At 47.4% G+C, this 17,794-nt stretch overlaps 6 protein-coding genes across 6 annotated transcripts; 5 read left to right on the top strand and 1 right to left on the bottom strand.

Annotated features, from left to right (window-relative positions):
* The first annotated feature begins 456 nt into the window (after nucleotides 1-456).
* Nucleotides 457-2,636, top strand: BJ212DRAFT_976422 (uncharacterized protein). Its single transcript, XM_041344495.1, has 3 exons — nucleotides 457-607; nucleotides 663-2,387; nucleotides 2,444-2,636. Exons 2-3 carry the CDS (start codon nucleotides 788-790, stop codon nucleotides 2,533-2,535), a joined length of 1,692 nt encoding a protein of 563 aa, XP_041196116.1. The 5' UTR covers nucleotides 457-607; nucleotides 663-787; the 3' UTR covers nucleotides 2,536-2,636.
* A 388-nt stretch (nucleotides 2,637-3,024) lies between these two features.
* Nucleotides 3,025-4,444, top strand: BJ212DRAFT_1478148 (oxidative stress survival, Svf1-like protein; the record flags this gene model as incomplete). The annotated part of the gene is made up of 4 exons (XM_041339666.1): nucleotides 3,025-3,044; nucleotides 3,093-3,287; nucleotides 3,341-4,277; nucleotides 4,331-4,444. The coding sequence occupies 4 exons, from the start codon at nucleotides 3,025-3,027 to the stop codon at nucleotides 4,442-4,444; spliced, it is 1,266 nt and encodes a 421-aa protein (XP_041196115.1).
* Nucleotides 4,445-5,037: 593 nt separating this feature from the next.
* Nucleotides 5,038-7,120, bottom strand: BJ212DRAFT_1265743 (cytochrome P450; the record flags this gene model as incomplete). The annotated part of the gene is made up of 11 exons (XM_041330514.1): nucleotides 5,038-5,213; nucleotides 5,273-5,409; nucleotides 5,463-5,487; nucleotides 5,539-5,595; nucleotides 5,646-5,831; nucleotides 5,949-6,087; nucleotides 6,139-6,254; nucleotides 6,300-6,451; nucleotides 6,499-6,690; nucleotides 6,742-6,871; nucleotides 6,922-7,120. The coding sequence occupies 11 exons, from the start codon at nucleotides 7,118-7,120 to the stop codon at nucleotides 5,038-5,040; spliced, it is 1,509 nt and encodes a 502-aa protein (XP_041196114.1).
* Nucleotides 7,121-7,368: 248 nt separating this feature from the next.
* On the top strand, nucleotides 7,369-9,448 carry BJ212DRAFT_1550410 (uncharacterized protein; the record flags this gene model as incomplete). Its single annotated transcript, XM_041341908.1, has 7 exons — nucleotides 7,369-7,420; nucleotides 7,646-7,877; nucleotides 7,944-8,089; nucleotides 8,162-8,187; nucleotides 8,499-8,630; nucleotides 8,652-8,763; nucleotides 8,950-9,448. The coding sequence occupies 7 exons, from the start codon at nucleotides 7,369-7,371 to the stop codon at nucleotides 9,090-9,092; spliced, it is 843 nt and encodes a 280-aa protein (XP_041196113.1). The 3' UTR covers nucleotides 9,093-9,448.
* A 28-nt stretch (nucleotides 9,449-9,476) lies between these two features.
* BJ212DRAFT_976247 (uncharacterized protein) lies at nucleotides 9,477-11,566 on the top strand. Its single transcript, XM_041344492.1, has 4 exons — nucleotides 9,477-9,840; nucleotides 9,889-10,160; nucleotides 10,213-10,787; nucleotides 10,833-11,566. Exons 1-4 carry the CDS (start codon nucleotides 9,568-9,570, stop codon nucleotides 11,414-11,416), a joined length of 1,704 nt encoding a protein of 567 aa, XP_041196112.1. The 5' UTR covers nucleotides 9,477-9,567; the 3' UTR covers nucleotides 11,417-11,566.
* Nucleotides 11,567-12,362, top strand: BJ212DRAFT_976248 (uncharacterized protein). Its single transcript, XM_041344493.1, has 2 exons — nucleotides 11,567-11,900; nucleotides 11,960-12,362. The coding sequence occupies exons 1-2, from the start codon at nucleotides 11,717-11,719 to the stop codon at nucleotides 12,277-12,279; spliced, it is 504 nt and encodes a 167-aa protein (XP_041196111.1). The 5' UTR covers nucleotides 11,567-11,716; the 3' UTR covers nucleotides 12,280-12,362.
* Nucleotides 12,363-17,794: the final 5,432 nt, after the last annotated feature.

Here is a 17,794-nt window from a genome sequence, read left to right as displayed (position 1 = left end):
GATAAACTGAATCCAGAGTCCGAGTGAGATGCCTCAGATGGAGAAACCTGAGGAGGAGGAGTTGGGGCATGTTCCTCGTGGACGATCTGGTCTGGAGAAGGCAGCGAGGACACCTCTTCTGCGTATTGGGTCACCTGGGACTGCGCTGTCGTTGTCCGTGCGTCACTTAAGTGTGACATTCAGTAGTCCCTTGCAAATTTGAATGTCGACAGAGGAGGAAGAAGACGGAGAACCCGTCTCAAGCAAGTCAGCGGACCATTTACATTTCCTGCAAACGCTGGCGGAACGTGTGCGGGGAATGTGACGCTGTGCGTGGGCCACGATCTTGTCCTCATCCGTCACGTCACTCTCTAGAAATTTCCGGGTCTACTCACTTCTTTGTCCAGAGTCCAGACCTTCGTTAACTGCAGCAAAGTTTCGTCGTAAATGACACAAAACGACCTTGCTCCGAATCCGACGTGGTATAAGGGAGTCCAGCTGACTCGTTATGAGAAAGGATATCAACGGTCACAGAAAAATTTGTTAGATAGCCAGGTGGATGACAGTTTGATGCACGACGGCCTATACACAACCTGGAGGTTTCGGATGATTAGCTACTTGTGACGCGGTGATGTCTTGAATTTCGTTACGTTTACAGAACGTGCTAATATGTGGCTGACTAGGAGCATGATGTAAAAGCCAACCTCTCAGAGATCTCATAGACCGAGCCAAAGCGACCAAGCTTGGACCGAGGCTGGCATATCATTTTCATAACGAACTATCACTGTCCTTACTTTGAAAGCAAATCATGCCTGTACGTCGGGTCGACCCAACTCAGCAGCCTCCAGGCTTCTTCCTACGTTTCTGGCTTTTCCTCGTCAAACTCGCCCACTCATTCGCAGGCTTGTTCAAGTCAAAGGTTCCTTCTACAACATTGCCAACGCCGGTGACAGCGGGAAGCCAGACCGCCCATCACAAACCGTCCGTTCCCAGACGACTCGAGCTAATGAATACCAAGAAAAAAGGGCTTTCAAGTCAGTCTCAGGCAATGCATACTATGGGAGCAGAAATCCACCAAGGTATCCTTTATCATGATGGTACCGGTAATCAGAACCAAGACTTGCGAACCAAGAAACATGCAACCTCCTCGTTTTCCGGTTTCATCGGAGGAACGGTTTCCCCTAGTCGTGTATCCGAGGGTGTCGCTCTTCGTACACCGACTTCGCTCCGCAGTTTTGTCCAGCCTTTAGATCGGGACTTGAGACGTTGCAACAGCATCACGCCTGTTGTAGCCGAGATATGGAGCCCAGCTTTGGTATCGAGCAGCCCTTTTCCACCCCGAAGGCTTTCATTGCGTATCACTTCCATCACAAACAGTTCGGTTCTGGGCTTGAGCCCAGCGAACCCTCGTTTAGCCAATATGCCTCGTTCAATTGGTCCCCGTCTTCGCATCTCTTCGTCAGCGAGATTCACACAAGTGAGCGCATCTGAGTCAGTTCATAGCGTCAGCGCATCCCCGTTCGCAGTCCGACGTGGGTTCTCAGGAGCATCTGTGAAGATTCCTCCCCCCTCGATCCGTCTTGAATCTCCTTGGAGTCCCTCAGACAAGACGCTACCTCATGATGTGTGGATGAATTCAGAAGGCGTCTTAGCCAACGTTCAAGGTCCTGTCTACGTCTCACTCAATACTACAAAATCTTCCCAAGATGATGCTGTAGTCCTCCAACATAGACCTTATACGACGCTTCCATGTGCTCCGTCTTCTCGGTTCTCGGACGACGAAGACGACTTTATATCCATGTATTCGAATATCTTCGACCTCCCGGAAGAAGAGAAATATGAAGAAGAAGGATCCAGCAAAGGCACATCTCAAGGTGACTCCTTCGATGTCAATGGTGCAGACAAGGGCTCCCCTCCCAGCGGAGCAGCAGCGGTTTTGGTGACGACAACTCCTGTCGATGACTCTGCTGTTATCGAACATGATACTTCCCAAAATTCTCCGCAGGATGTTGAATTCGAGGACTTGGACAAGAGTGACATGTCGTCCGAACTCGAAGAGGGCTTCTTCTGTGTCATCTCTCAGTCAAAGTTTGATCTGACCTCGGATGACCATACGTCTGGTCTCACCTACATCCCTTCTTCGAAGCATCGAGAAGTGCATTCGCTCAGCATTGCAACCGAGCCTGTTGATCACCCTGATCGCGCCACCAAACGTTTCTCGGTTCCATGCCTCCATTCCACTCGGGAATTTGATCAGAGCTCGCTTCGCACCTCGACCTCGGACTCTTCCCCTTCCAAACATTTTCCCGCCGCAGACAGCAGGAGTTTGAGAGCACTCGCTGACCTTATCTCTTTACTGGATTTTTCTGCGATGCAGGCTGCGGAGACTACTGGCGTTCCTGAGATCCGTGGGTAAACCTTGCTTAGTACGGGCCGATTGACAACTTCTGCTGTATACTTCCAGTCTCAACTCTGTTCGATCCGATTATTCTGAAATCTGAAACGTTATGGAGGAGTCTAGGTCTTTTTTTTTTTTCGTTTCAGGTCATCATTTGAATTAAGACGAGGTAGTCACAAACGGTCGCAATTCATCTCACTAGTTGGTGCGTTTGATATACCATGTACTTATAGCACAACACTGTGTTTCCAAACGCGACACGTTTGTTTGAATAGCCCGGGGTCTCTTGGAACATGGTCCTCGTGCGCTATAGAGAAGTCAGACTTCGTGTTTCCAGAAGGTTTTTCATCAAAACTGATTTAACATGTGAACAAGAAGCTGTTAGCTGCGCCAGCGCCTCTTTTTCGATCAGACATGCATCGAGTTCTGTGAAAATATAGGCTGGTGCTGCGTATAAAAACAACAGCTACAGCGTGACGATCATCTTCTTGCTCGTAGTAGAGAATGTAGCCGCAATCTGATAACACCCAAAAAGGAGTCCGGAACTCCCACATTATCTAGTGGTGCTTCTTGACTCATTACGTCTGAGGAAGGCTTCGAATTCAAATACTACTGCGCAGAGTCTTCCCTTCATCCCACCTCAAAATATGTTCTCCTCTCTCTTTTCGTGAGTTGGAAGTTTTGGTCTGTGACTTTGGTCTAAAGGATTTTGTAGAACTGCACCCCCTGTCGATCCGAAGGCTCCAAACTTATTCCCTGTCTCGGAGAATTCAGATCTTCTCGGGGAGCTAGAGCCGAAGGATCTTGAGTGGACATGTGCAGGAGGCTTCGTAGCAGAGACTCAGACATTTTATCACTTCCTACAGGATGGGACGATGTTGATGTGTCAAGTGATCCACTCGTCAATCGGGTGAGCATTTTGTTCGTTTATACTTGTTCGATTTGACTCATATTATTCGGCAGCATGTGGTACCCTACCATTCAGTTCACATGCAAGATTTACAACCCCACAACGAAAGAAACGATTTGGCGTTCTCTCAATGTTACAAACTTTACAACCGCTCCCCCTGGTCTTGACAAGAGATCCAGCAAGGCAGATCAATTCTCTATCACCCACAAGCCTTCCTCGGATGATTCTTATCCTGAAATGTACACGATTCGCGCGAACCTCTCAGACGACTTGCAGATATCACTCGATGTCTCACGACCCTCTGCTGTACCCGGGTTCAAGATTGGCAAGGGGCCAAAAGGGGGATACTCGTACTTTGGGTCAGATCAACAGAAACCGGATGGTTATGTTGTCCATCGCTTCTGGCCTCGTACTAAAGCCAGTGGTCACATCATCCATAATGGCCGTGCAATCGTTGCCGAGGGCCATGGCATGCTCGTTCATGCTATCCAAGGCATGCGTCCAAACTTGATTGCATCGCGATGGAATTTCGCGAACTTCCAAAGCGACGCCTATGGTGGCGTGTCTGCAATTCAAATGGAATTCACAACTGTGGATACCCATGGACGCCACGGACCTGGCTCCGGCGGAGTCTTAGTGAACATTGGTTCATTAGTGCTTGGTGGGAAGCTAGCTGTGGTCACGGCAGAGACTAAATGGCCAGGCGAAGAACAATCTGTGAAAGCTGTGATGTCGCGTGCCCATCACCTCAACCCTGTCCATGATCCGGATACTGGCTACATGCAACCTACTGCGCTCGAGTTCCGTTGGGCAGGCCCGTCCCTGCTGCAGGGTGTGGACGGTTCTGTCGATGCATCTGTGCATCTTGATGTTGGCAGTCCATCTTCACCTAAGGCGTTAATCGAGAAGGTGGACGTCCTCGCAGAGATCCCCTATGTTATCAAAACGATGGTCAATTACGTTGCAGGCACAAAGCCATACATTTATCAGGTAATTGGGACGTCTTACATTCAACTTATCCGATAGCTAACAGTTATATGTAGTGGCAAGACAACGTCAAGCTTGTTGTGCGTGGTCCAGATGCAATTATCCCCGGGCTTTCCGAAGGCTTAGATGTAGAAGGAGTGCTATACACGGAAGCCTCGTTCATATCTTAGATGCCTAGTCATCTTTACATCTACATTTTCCCCTGCGTATGAGTATATTGTTGCTTTAATGTAATCCCGTGGAAGGCTTGGCATTCTTTTGACTTCTGAGTAATGTGACCTGTCCCCGACACCCTTTGAATGTTAGTGGAATGTACAGAAAATTACCATCATCGACAAGCTGTGTAAAGCTGTGCTAATTTTTTCCACGGCTCGAGACTTTCATGTCAAGTTTCACCAACTGAGACGCGCGCATACCGTTGACTGAAAACTTGAAGCACTAGACTCTTTGTTGTGGTGAATATGTCGGCCGGCCGAGCCAATATGCTCGCCGCTGGGGTATGCCAATTGAGGATGAAGACAATGTAGTCTAAGATAGTGCATGGATTGGACCGCAAATAACTGACCCATATCCTGAATAAATCGTACAAGGCAAGGCAAAATCAATTCAACGTGGTGTCGGGGTGCCGGGGCGCTAGCGTCGTTACGATATGATCAGCTTCCTAGGCGAATATAAATGGAAATCACAGAGTAGACGCCCTTTCTTTTGAACGGCTGACAAAAGAGCAAGAAAAATGTACAGGTTGGCTGAGGGGCGGTAACAGTCAGGAATAGACAAGGGAGCATAATAATTTCACGCACACGGCTATACCGGCAGTAAATTCTTTCTTTACGTCGATTTCTTCACCCAAGATATCCTTCGACTTCACAATGCGAAACGTCGCGAGAATATTCACGATGGCGATCCAGATCACCCCCTCCGCTGTGAATCTCCCTGGGCCTGTAGTCAATCTTGTGAGTTGCCTGATTAAAGCCTCGATCATGATTAGAATTGCATACATATACGACGACCGAGCCCGAAAATCGGGTCAGCGGAGATGGGCTGGGGGCTCGAGTTGTTTTCAGCTGTGAGGTGCCGCTCAGGCCTAAACTCTTCAACATCGGCCCCATGTTTTGATTCATCTCTGCTCATTGCCCTTCACGAGTAATATCAGCTAGTGTTACAAATATGTGAGTTCTGCATACAAACCAAACGTTGTTTATCACCAGTGCGCCTGTAATATTTATGTCAGTCAGTTCCGAGTACTTGATGAATTTGTTTTCACCCTTAGGAATGAAATGACCATCATAGACATCGTCCTTTGAAGTAGCATGGGGTATACCTGGCCCCACGTCAGCAACAAGAAACCCGAGCTTGATGAAAGCGACTAACCAAGAGGAACCACAGGAATCCATCTCAGCAGCTCTCGAAAGATCGCATCAACATACGGTAGCAGTGGTCGATCGTCGAATTCTGGCAATCTGCTAGTTGCCCCTATGACAGAATCGATTTCTGCTTGACCCTTCGCCTGCACCTCTGGATAGAGAATCATGGCGAGAATGAATGTATGTAGTATCGCTGAGCTCTTTGACCTACTTGTAAATAATGGCGCTCCCAGCAAGGAAATAAAATATTCACCGATTCAAAACCAGCTGGGATGAGATTTACAGAATATGTAGTATATGCCCAGGACACGGATCAAAGATGAGAAGTTACCTATAAAAGCAGTAGCCGCGGCCGCTTTTATAGCGGCTTCTTGTTTATGTTGATCGTCCTTCTCGTCAATCTGAGCTAAGCAATCAGATACCATGGAATGAGTGGCCACCCCAACAGCCTAGTGTGTGCAGTTGATCATTGAGTATTACTCGGATGGCTGAGGACATACAATGTTTTTCTTGACCAGATTGAATGGCACATTAAGTACTTGTCCTGCTAATTCCCTCGCACGAGCAGCGTCGCGCTGGGATCCTGGACCAGGGAGCCACGCAGGTAGGCGAGTGACTAACACGAATGAGTGATATTCCGGTACAGGCTTTGTTCGCTCACGTATTGGAAAAGCAGACAAGATGGCGCTACGCTCAGGGGAAAGTGCCTTTGCGAGTATATCGACAAGTTCTTTGACACTGGCAACCATTGGATCGTTGCGCGGAGCTATATCGTACCCGTAGGTAAACGCCATAACGTTCGAGGCGACAAATCTAGAAGATCATATGTCAAGTTTCTTCGTGATTGCAACGTAATTTACCTCTGGATATGGATTTCGAAATGTGATGGATCATCAAGCAGATCCTTCAGCAATAGTCGAACTCTACTCGTATGGATTTCATGATAACGTGATGCACTCTCTAAGCGAAGCGCATGGTGGAACATCTTGCGGTGAAGCTTCCAATCACTGCTATGGTAAGGCAGCATGACGGTACTAAAATCAACACCGAAACTGGATTACGATGAACGTTAAATGGCGGTCAAAACGTGGACCAAATCATACAGCTTGTTTGTCGCAATGAAGGGGCGATCGGAGTATATGGCGGAACGTTGATCCATGAGTGCTCTTGCAACCTTTTCCGAATTGATTACGATAAAGTCGAGGCCAAGAAGGCGGAAATAAATTAGATCGCCTGTGTTGGGGTGAGCACGTCCCATGTTTTAGAATGTTCCCGCTGCACACCATATTTTTTCCTCCAGTGCGTATATGTTAGCCATGGTCGAGCAATATTCAATTGGAAGAAGTTGCCCATTATGGGAAGTGGTTTCGGGCCCGGAGGGAGTGGTAGTCTAGCGATTCCCTTAAACCTTGAGATAACCAAGGCAATGAGAACAACACAGGCTAATAACACCCAGGCATCAGTGTTGATGAGACTATTCATATTTGTGGGGGAAGTGACACGAGTAGTGCATGCAATTTATACGTATCTTGAAGATCCTTCGGTGGAGAATCGTAGTCAGCAGCAAATCTTTCTTTTCAGTGGTTAGTATTTAACTCGAGGCATAAATATTTACTCGAATATGTTTAGTCTTGCTGCTGAAGTCGAGGAATGGATCAACGATTTGATGCGTGATTCAAGGAATCAACATCATTTTCGTGCCGATTGCCACGGCAGGTGGACTGAGCGACATGGATCGGTTTCTGAAAGACTGGTGTATTGAGCAGAGAACTGTCCCCACAAGTACTCTAGGGGTGAAAGTAAACACATCAGTGTCTCTTGATATTATTAGAATAATACTACCTCCAAGAAGTCATTACCTCTTGGAAAACCCACTCAATAGTTAACGCAACATATCATTTGATTGAGGGATCGCTCTGAATTCCAGGTCGTGCTACGCTGAGTCACAAGCTGCCATTTGAAGCCTGAGTCTAGTGTCCATTTGACCGTTTGATCATTTGTTGGTAGGTAACGGCACTGGCCAGTCGGTCGGTATCAAGGCCAATCTTGTAGTAGGAATAACCAACCCCCCATTGCTGACCTTGCAGACGATCCGCGCTTCAAGACTTGGTCCGAGCAAATCGCGCACAATCACCGCGCCCGTGGCAGCCGCAGACGGTTCCCCTACTTTCCACAGCCGCTCGAAGCTAGTAGTAGCACCCCTCACCAAACCACAACGGCGGTACAAAATTCCACACAAGTGAGTCAAATGAATTTTGAATTCGGCATAAGCCACCCGTGTGAGCTTCTGTGAAGCGGAAAACAGGACACACGCGACATCGCCATTAGTGCCCTTGAATTGTTATGCACTCTCCCATGAAACCTCGCCAGGAATGCTCAATGTTTTATGCAAGATTGCGTCAAATCATGGCACGAGCAATTCCTCGGACGAACGATTAGCTCATTTCAAAAGTAAGCGAAGACATCTTACAGAAATTAGCCCTAGGTAAACCACCCTTTCCATGATGACCCCGCGGGATTCAGAAACCCCACGACATCATACATCCCTGGTGAGTAATAACTAAAAAGTCTGAATCGAAACGGTCATCAGTAACAAGATCCTGGAGATTGTAAACCAAGCACTCACGGGTCCGAAGGACTCCGATCTCTTCCCCTCGTTATCCCGACCAGGGATTACCTGGATCGGCGATGCAGATGATCTGAAATCGATGATCGATAAATTGCTCCCGAGTCCGGACAGAGACCATAGCGGAAGAGAAAGACGGTGGTGCAGACGCTGCTCCGAGGGGAACTCCATTCGATGTCTCTACAACCTTCTACCTTTTCCTATAAGAAGCGCTGTTATGTACATATGTAATAGTGTCATGGCTGTCACGTAAAATGGGACAAAAGGAGCCTCGGGTATCACGGTTTTGAGGTTGGCGTTTATCGAAAGCGACTGGGTGACTCCAGGAACGTGACGCAAGCTCAGGATGGCAACGCACTGATCTTTGTATCGGAACCTTAACCAAAGCATTGCAATGATGCGGAAACTTACACAGAGGTCGATAAGACCGAGTGTAACGTTTATGAACTTTGGGTTGAGGATACGAAGCACAGAATATGTTGCTCGTCATCGCGAGATGGTCAGCACCTGCGGATTCAACGAAGAAATACAGAAGTTCGGTTTTTCCTGCCTCACTTTTCTGACTGGCCATCCTAGTAGTAGAAGTATGTCAACATGCCACAAAATGCTATTTTGCAAGGAAATGGTGAAAGATCCGACAGAAAATCTTTTCTCCGTGTCATCAAAAGATGCCACGACCACTCAGTGACAGTGCATGCTTCCGAACAGCTGGAATTCGAGTTCGTGTCGCAAAAGCGGAGGGTAGCGGGGATTGGTCCTTGTTCGAGCACCGAAAGTCAATTGGATCATCTTCAGCTGGCAATTGCGGTGACACTCTTTGACACCTAGCAAGGACTTCAATTTTTAGATGCGGTTATATATACTGTGATCCCCACAACACGTATGATTTGATTAAACAAAGCTGGTAGGCCCCAGTCATATCGATAGCAAAGGTGGCCGATCGGCGATGATCAGCAGTATCTAAGTAAATATTAATAGGTGACTACTGGCATGGCAGAGAAGACTCAACGTTCAACCCGCAAAGCTAATAATAACCCAATATGATAAAAATCGCGCACGAGGGATGATTAATGATTCATGTAGACCTCCTGGTGTTGATTTTTCGAGCGCTCTGATAATATGATATGGATGGTGAAAAGGAAGCCTTGAAGTTGCTACGGAAGCTTGATGTTAGTAACTGCGGCACAGCCAAACTGAAGGGCACAGCCACAAGTACTGACTTTGTCAATAGCGGCACCGCAGCTTCAGCGCCATCAAACTCTATAACTTGGGGAAATACACTAGTTCAACAGAACCATGTACAATGTTTCGCCCAGCATTGAGAGCCACGCCCAGAGTTCTTTCAGTTTCCTCCATGTCCTGGCGCTTCCCTTCAGCTGGCGTTCGAGCAGCAAGAGTAACAGCGCTTCCAAGTTCATATCATTCCATGCCAAAGCCCAGCGGTCTTATCCTTGATCAAGTTAACGTTTATAGTAGGAGGAAAATATGGCATGCACAGAGAGGAGTTGCACCATTTCATTCTTCTAGGCCGAACCAGGGACTTCCTCTCATACCGATGTTACTGGGCGCTTTCAAGGCACGTTCACCTGAATAATTTTTGCAGATCCTATACTTAGTTTTTCAGGCTTCGACTACCGTAGAGGTAGTGCGCACCGCTGCCCGAGTTGCGCTTACGTTCCTACCCCTCATCTTTTTCAAAAATCGCTGGTCAAAGAAATACCTCAAGCACCACGAGAAATTTCATCCTGGTGTACCGGTCGATGAAGAGAAAAGGGCCGAGCTTCTCAAACGGATACGTGCAAGGACACTTGTTTTTAACGTGCTTCTGTTTGTCCCTTTCACATTATTCTGGTTGGCAATTCTAGCAAGCGCCGAGCAAACACCTATCACAGGACGGTACGTCATGGATAATATCCCATTTCTACCTATCAGCTAAGTCACTTTACAGATGGCGGCTTATCATTCTATCTCCCGAAGAGGAGGACGAGATAGCTGCACAGCTCAGAGGCCCAAATTGGTATCATGCTGTCACAGAAATTCTCTCGACAGACGGTCCGCCCAAGTTGATTCCAACCACTGATTGGCGATACCAGTGGGTACGTGATACCTTACGGCGATTGGAGGCTGGCATTCCCATATTACAGCGTGAACAAGAGTTGGCTTCACATTGGTTAGATACAACTCCTGATCAGCCACCATTACCTCCACCTGCAGAGTATCCCCTACGGCCTCGGCCCCGAGCCACGGACACTATGAGGAGGTGGTCAGAAGGCCTCTGTGGGCGAAGCTCACCTCATTCAGCTCATGTCATAGCTGGACCACCATATTCACTTCTTATTGTTGACAAACCCGATGCGGCTAATGCATTTTCGTACGGCTTTGGGCCAGATGGCGCTTGCGGCGTCGTGGTTTACTCTGGATTCATTGACAACATCCTTTCCAAAGCTCCTTCATCAGCTTTCTCCTCTGGCTATACGCCACAGACTCTACCTGAAGAAAGCTCATGGTGGACACGCGTTTTCGGTTCGCTCTTTATCTCACCATTATCCATGTTACCACCCCATCCAGTGCCCACAGAGCAACAAACAGCTGAACTTGCCATTCTCCTTGCCCATGAAGTTGCACATCTCGTTCTCTCGCATCACCTTGAGACGCTCTCATCCGTCACTATCATGGTCCCTGCCCTGATTTCCATGTTTGCTGACTTCATGCGCACCCTCTTATTCCCCGTGACAATGCTGTTTGGGCCGTTTGTCAACGACGCAGTTGCCCAGCTGGGTAAAGTCGGTTCTGGGGAACTGACTAAAATAGGGGAATACTGCACTAGCGTGCACCAAGAGATAGAAGCGGATGTTGTATCCGCTAGGATCCTTGCGCATGTCGGGTTTGATGCGCGCCAGGCGGTAGCGTTTTGGGAACACAAACAGAACGCGCCTCAAGCTGCCGAATGTTCTCTAACTGGTCGCCCGGGGACAAGCGATCCGAATCGGGTGCTTGCACGACAGATCACAGGTTCCTCACATCCTGTGAATGAGGTTCGCATAGAGAAGCTCAAGAGCGAGCTCGTCCGATGGGAACTGGAAAAACGCGTCGCAGAGAAGAAGCGTATCATAGGAGAGCTAGAACGAAGCTCGATACTGGCATTTGTTTGAGAGTATCCAGGCTTTAGGGCTACAAACTTGAGAAATGTTGTAATTTACTTGCTAATTGCAGTCCGTTCCTTTTGATATCTTTTATCCACGATTTATCATTAGCACACCCTCTCACTTTCAGTTTTACATTTAGGCAATGTTCTATGTACTCAATGCTTATATTGGACTCGTCACCCAAGTATTTTGAAAAAGCTCTTCGTGTGCTACCGGCTGCGTATATAGAGGCACCCCAGATCGAATATAGAGTATATTCCTGTTCCTCTCAGCGAAACCGATCACAAGACGTCGCTGATCTTCCAGATGTTGCTACTAACGATGACTATGTGCGTGTGCCAATTACTGCGTTTGTGGCAGCCGCTACGCTCCGCGGCATGGGTTGGGTGGACGGTGGGCTGTTACAAGCTCGAAAAAGAATGCGTTGGTCTACCGAAATCACACCCACCTCCTTCACGTCTTCAGCGAGGATTCTCAACACTTGATTCCGGTGAGCAAATCTTAGCCTCTCGCTGCCTCATCCTTCAATCCTGATTCCCTTTCATCCAGAATGGAGCGTGAATCGTTTTGGCACCACCACAACCCGGCTAATCGCCAATTATCCGATTTTTGTCGTGGTCAGTGGACGCCCGCAATGCCCCGTCAAATACCAGTTGGCAATATTTCTGTGTCGTGCAGGTTCTGAAGGCATCCTGAACAACTGCTGCTGTTATGGCAGTGGCGGAGGGAACTGTTTTTTGTATACCGAACGTTTCGCTACTGCGTTCTGTAACTTGCGGGGTCGCTACCTCATGTGGCCCAACAAGACTCGTCGTGAGTTTCTGTCGCTTGAGATGAATAGGGTACGAAGCACAGAAATTGTTGCTTGAGATGGTCAGCACCAGCGGATTTAACAAAGAAATACAGAAGTTAGTCGGTTTTTCCTGCCTCACTTTTTCTGACCGGCCATACTGGTAGAAGCATGCCAACATGCCACAGAATGCTATTTTGCAAGGAAATGGTAAAAGATCCGACAACAAATCTTTTCTGTGTCATCAAAGGATGCAACGACCACTCAGTGACAGTACATGCCTCCGAACGTCTGAAATTCGAGTTCGTGTCGCAAAAGCGGAGGGCTAGCAGGGACTCGCATTCGCTCGGGCCCCAAAGTCAATTGGGTCATCTTCAGCTGGCAATTGCGGTGACACCCTTTGACACCTTGCAAGTACCCCAATCTCCAGATGCGGCTATGTATATTCAATGAGCATCAGCCTATCAGCTTCTCAACTTGGTCGCTGCGCTGGCAATATGATGATCAATCGATGAGCGAGGGATCGGGACGAGGGACCGGGGATTCGAATCACTCCCATGTGCAGGATATAAAGGCTGGTCGTAGTCCTACAGTGTACCCCCATCCTCAGAGATATCATTTGAGATCCCCTCAGGAGATTCCATATCACCTCACACAGAAAATGCGTTTCTTCCTCGCCGTTGTTGTTGCGATGACATGGAATGTGCCTATGATGATGTGAGTATAAGCAGGTCGCTGTGCAGCCAGGATTCAATCACACGACTCACCTACACGCCTTAGGATGATGTTTTGAGCTGTATGTAGGTTGAAAATTGAGCCGGCAGCCCAATCACAATAATCTTTACCAATAGTTGGCGAGGACATCGACAGCCGACTTCACGCATGACTCATTACTACTTCCTTGCTGTCCAGATGGATGGTATGGGGGACATACGAGTGTACAGTAGTCTAACGAAAATATCTCTCTCAAATGAGCACATGAGCGGATTCAGAGCACAGCCGTTTGTCTCCGATACAAAGATATAAGAAAGATGGACGTGTCCGTCTTTGTCCATTTGGAGAGTCGAATCACGAGTCCCCGCGATTCATTCCTCGTGGTCCAGATGGATGAAAACGCGTCCGAGACTAATGAGCTGTCAGCCATCTGAGCTTCACGATCATTTCTCATCATCTGTGCTCAGACAGCGGAACCCTGCAAACACGTAGAATCAGCTGTCTGGGCATCAAGGACTAGATTGCTTGCTAGATATTCCGGATAATTTCAACTTGCCACTTGGTGCAAGTGTGGGCGGGCGGTTCGCTGACTTCCAGTAGATACGACAAGAAATGGGTTTGTCCACGTAAACCTCCCCTTAAATATTCTTTGAAACATCATAACTAAGTTAAATGAATATCACGACGGATTCTCAACCAAATATCTCTTTCACGCAGAACACTCGGCAAACATCTCCCTACACAGTACTGCTAGTTGATACATGTACACGCTCCTGGAAGACAATCGAAATCATGCTAGTTTCTGCGTCGGAGTTGGCCACGAGCTTAGCGTGAAATTCTCGAACGCTAAGGATGAGGCGTGGTCCCAGCACAAACATCTGCACGCTCAAGAAAATCTGAAAAGTACCACCGAGTATCTGAGTTCCCACAGAATTTGAATACTACATAGATGATGAGCAGTGGTTACAAGCAGATGTCAGTTGGCGCACCGTGAGCTCTGGAGAGAGATAACCAAGCTGGAGGCAAGAGACACAAGCAAAGCTAGCACATGCGGAACTTGAACAGAAAAATACATGCACATTCACATTACAAGCTCACCTTGCAAAATAAAGCACGTGTGATTTTATCAGCACTCTGAAACAGTCCCCGATGGTCGATCCTGCCGATGGGCCGAGTCGTCGCAGATCACGGAAGTGTTTTACAGCAATCCAGACTGAAAGACACAGTGCAAAGACCTCCCAAGTAGTGTTGAGCATCCAAACCATTGAGGGCAGAAGCTGGGCATCGCCCCCATATCCATAACTGCACATATATATGCCATAGAATATCAGCTCCTCTGGTGTTCGTCCAATGAGGCGGGTTCCTTAAGTTAACAAGTAAAGCTTACCCCCTGCAGAATACTTGAGGATTATTGCCGAGATCACTCCACAGGCGATGTTTGCAACCAAGAAGATAATAACAAGGAAGATAAGCATCATCCTAGATCTCTGATACATGGCATATAACCGAGCAATCATGATGACTTGCATCGTGTTTCAGACAAGTCAATATCACTGAGGTATTGCAACTCACCGCCCAGCATGGCAGTTATGACCACATTTGTCCCATTTGTTGCGTAGTTTATAATATTGCCTGAAACACCCAATTAGTGACCACCTCGTACCAAGTAAGATCAAACATTTCGACTCACACCTATTTAGTCATTATGTTGGGCCAAGCTCAATGGTCAGAATCTCACTCACCCCTACAAATGAGCGTATTCATTGAATAGGAATGAGATGGTTGCGGAATACTCACTGCATTTGTTAGCGAGACCAATGGCATATTTGCTACGTGCTGTGTCAGTCAGAAGAATCGGACACAGTGTATATGAGACATACTCAGAGTAGTGGCACTAATCGTCAGAGATGAGCTATTAGCACAGCGCCAATCTGTTGGCCTCTGAAACATACAAGGAATATGGTAGTCCAATATAGCGTAGCTAGAACATTTTGGAATCAGCAACCACGCTATAGTATAACATGAGGTACGAACAACCAGATACAGCACAGTTATGAGAGACCAGCGTTGCCTCTGCCAAAAATCCATTGTCTTCTCCTGTTTTTCTTCTAATGAGAATGTCACTGACCCAGACCAATTCAATCTATAACACCATTCTTAGCGAGTTAGCTACTCAGGCAACTAGCACCGACCTACCTCTTGTCCGAATGATAGCACTGGAAATATCATGAGAATACCAGCAGTTTTCGAATACTATCCTGCTCACCCCAATCGTATACCACAACGACGCCGGCAGCAACTGTGGAACAGCAGGTCAACGTTAGCTCGTCGCTCGAGACATCACCAATTGACACGACGAACCAAACCAATAGCTTAAAGATACATTCATATTGATTATCGGCCACCAACTGGGATCATTTGAGACTGTGGTCATACTCGAGGGATGGGAGTGAGGGAGTGGGGGTTATAACGATCAGGCTAGTGTTCGTGCTAGATATACCACCGTTCAGCGCTTGTATCGCCAAAATCGGCATGATGGTGATGAATATCTATGCCTGCCTCAAGGCCCTTGAAATGGGTTGGGTAACTATTGCGATGCAAAATCAAGAAAAGGGGAAGTCTTCGATTGATGAATCAAGGTAGACTTGGCCGCCGCCGATCAGAGAACTGGTGAGAAGAAGATATAGGATTGTCAGGATTCGTCACATTGGAATTTAAAGCAATATCATAATGACCGTGTAAATGCGCCGCAATCAGTATAATCACCAGCAAGAACCCATTAGCACTGGTTCACTGATCGGCGGTCCCCATTATTTCAGTTTCTAGCACTCTGTTATCATCTGGATCTTACTCGGTTCCTTCGAACCTGTACCCAAGTCAGCACTCAATGCAATGGCCTGCTGCCACAGAGAAGAATTATCCACCAGGCGCGACTAACATGATTGTTGATAGGAGTCACCTGCCTTGGTCGTAATTACTCCCTTTATTTGGTACAATGGTCGTCTTCACTGCCACACTTTGCGTTACGTCCATTATTCACACGTGCCATTTCTTCTTACAACCAAGACCATCAACACAAGGTAAGCATCTCCCGTGAAACACTCTTTTCAACCAAGCTTCCACAGGTTCTACGAAACAGTATGACACCACTTCTCGTTGCGCAGTCACGCCCTCTCCGAGCAAGTGCTTGTCTAAAACTGCCAGTGACTCCCCTCAACCACGCATATGCATCTTCCACTCCATTCAATATGGATATCTCAGATTAATATGGTGACGACCAGGAAGCAGACTTGTTGCCTTACCAGCCATCTTGGTTTCCACACTGGCATCAAGAATCATTACCATCAATTCAATGCTATCCCTCGCATCCCATCCGTTATTTTCCCCACACTTTATTTGTTTTTATAAACGTGAATTTTCCCATTCGCCTGAGTCAAGTCCAGATTGCAGGTATCACGGTGGTTGTGTCCTGTGAACCAGAGCCGCTGTATTATCAGTGATCTGGGCCTCTACTCGTTACGGTCACTTCTCCTCATTCCTTCATTACACTCAGATAGATAATGGATCTCGAATTGATTTGCTGTTGTGAAATCTTTGGGGGCTATCGGCCATCTGAGTTTAGGCCGCTACTTTTACTTTACTGTTTCACAGAGCTTCTGTATCTCGTTCCACATGTTCGGCCTAGATGGATGATTCCACACGTATTCTGTGCTCAGACAACTGGTGGATTAGTGATACTTTGTCAGGTATGCTTTACTCTTCGCTCAGCACAGCACATCTTACCATGCGCATCCGTAATACTCGAACCATAAGTTTGTAAAACCATCATACTCCGCATCGCTGAATAAACCAAACAATTTTGGTCGACGACATGACTATCTGATAGTGGTCAGCAATAGGTTGGTTCGATCAGATGATCAATGCCCAATCAGTCCATTGGTGGTCTCCAGGACATCGACACCATTGCTTCTACCCTTCACACATGATTCGGCACTCCTTCTCTGCGGCTCAGAGGGTGGCCAGGTGTTCTCACTGATCTGGCGCATTATCAGCCATCTGGAGTTTCGCGACTCCCTCTCGCTTCTTCTTCTGCTTTGCTCAGATACATGATAGAGCCAGTGTGGTCTGATCGAAGTACGTATGTCAAAATATCGTGTTCGGCGCCTTACTGATACATTTCCAGGTCCGCTTGACGCCTTCCGACTTGAAGCCCCCGGTTCTCTTCTCTACTCCCCTCTCAGCACTTCTCATCTCCTTGCCACGCGTATTCATTTGTGAAAGATGCATATACTCACATTGTAAGTCTCTTTTAAACCGTTATGCTCGATATGCTCGAACCATGCTTGAACAGACGTCGATCGGCAATGAGTAGCACCCGCAACGAGAATAGACCTAGATATCTGATGATCTGATGTGACGCCAAATCACAATAATCCTTACCAATAGTTGCGGAGGACAACGACAGCCGACTTTCACCTTCACGCACGACTCATTACTACTTCTCTGCTGCCCAGATGGATGATATGGGGGTAGGCATGCGCCTGGCTCATTCTGCTCTTATCCATGACCCTCAGTCATTCAATAGAAATAGGCTGATCAACTCACAGGTGCCATTGAAGGTAGACAGCGTGGAGAAGGGCCATCAGCGATGAGTTCATTTAGGAACTACCCAATGACTTCCCAGGCATGCCTTGAGCCAGCCATGTAGGTTCAAAGCCAAGCTCTGTCGTATCGCATCACTGAGAATTCACTCGATTTAGGTAAACTCGAATAAACCAAACAGATGCCAGCTGCAACAACTCGGACTGGTAGCAAAATCGGGGATATGATCCCTGTTACATTCGACAGATCTTCTCGACTCCTTTGTGTTCAAAGAGATG

This window comes from Suillus subaureus, assembly GCF_016647635.1.
Source record: "Suillus subaureus strain MN1 chromosome Unknown BJ212scaffold_7, whole genome shotgun sequence".
NCBI classification, from domain to species: domain Eukaryota; kingdom Fungi; phylum Basidiomycota; class Agaricomycetes; order Boletales; family Suillaceae; genus Suillus; species Suillus subaureus.
Note: the sequence above shows the minus strand (reverse complement) of the source record. Positions and strands in the feature narration are given on the sequence as shown.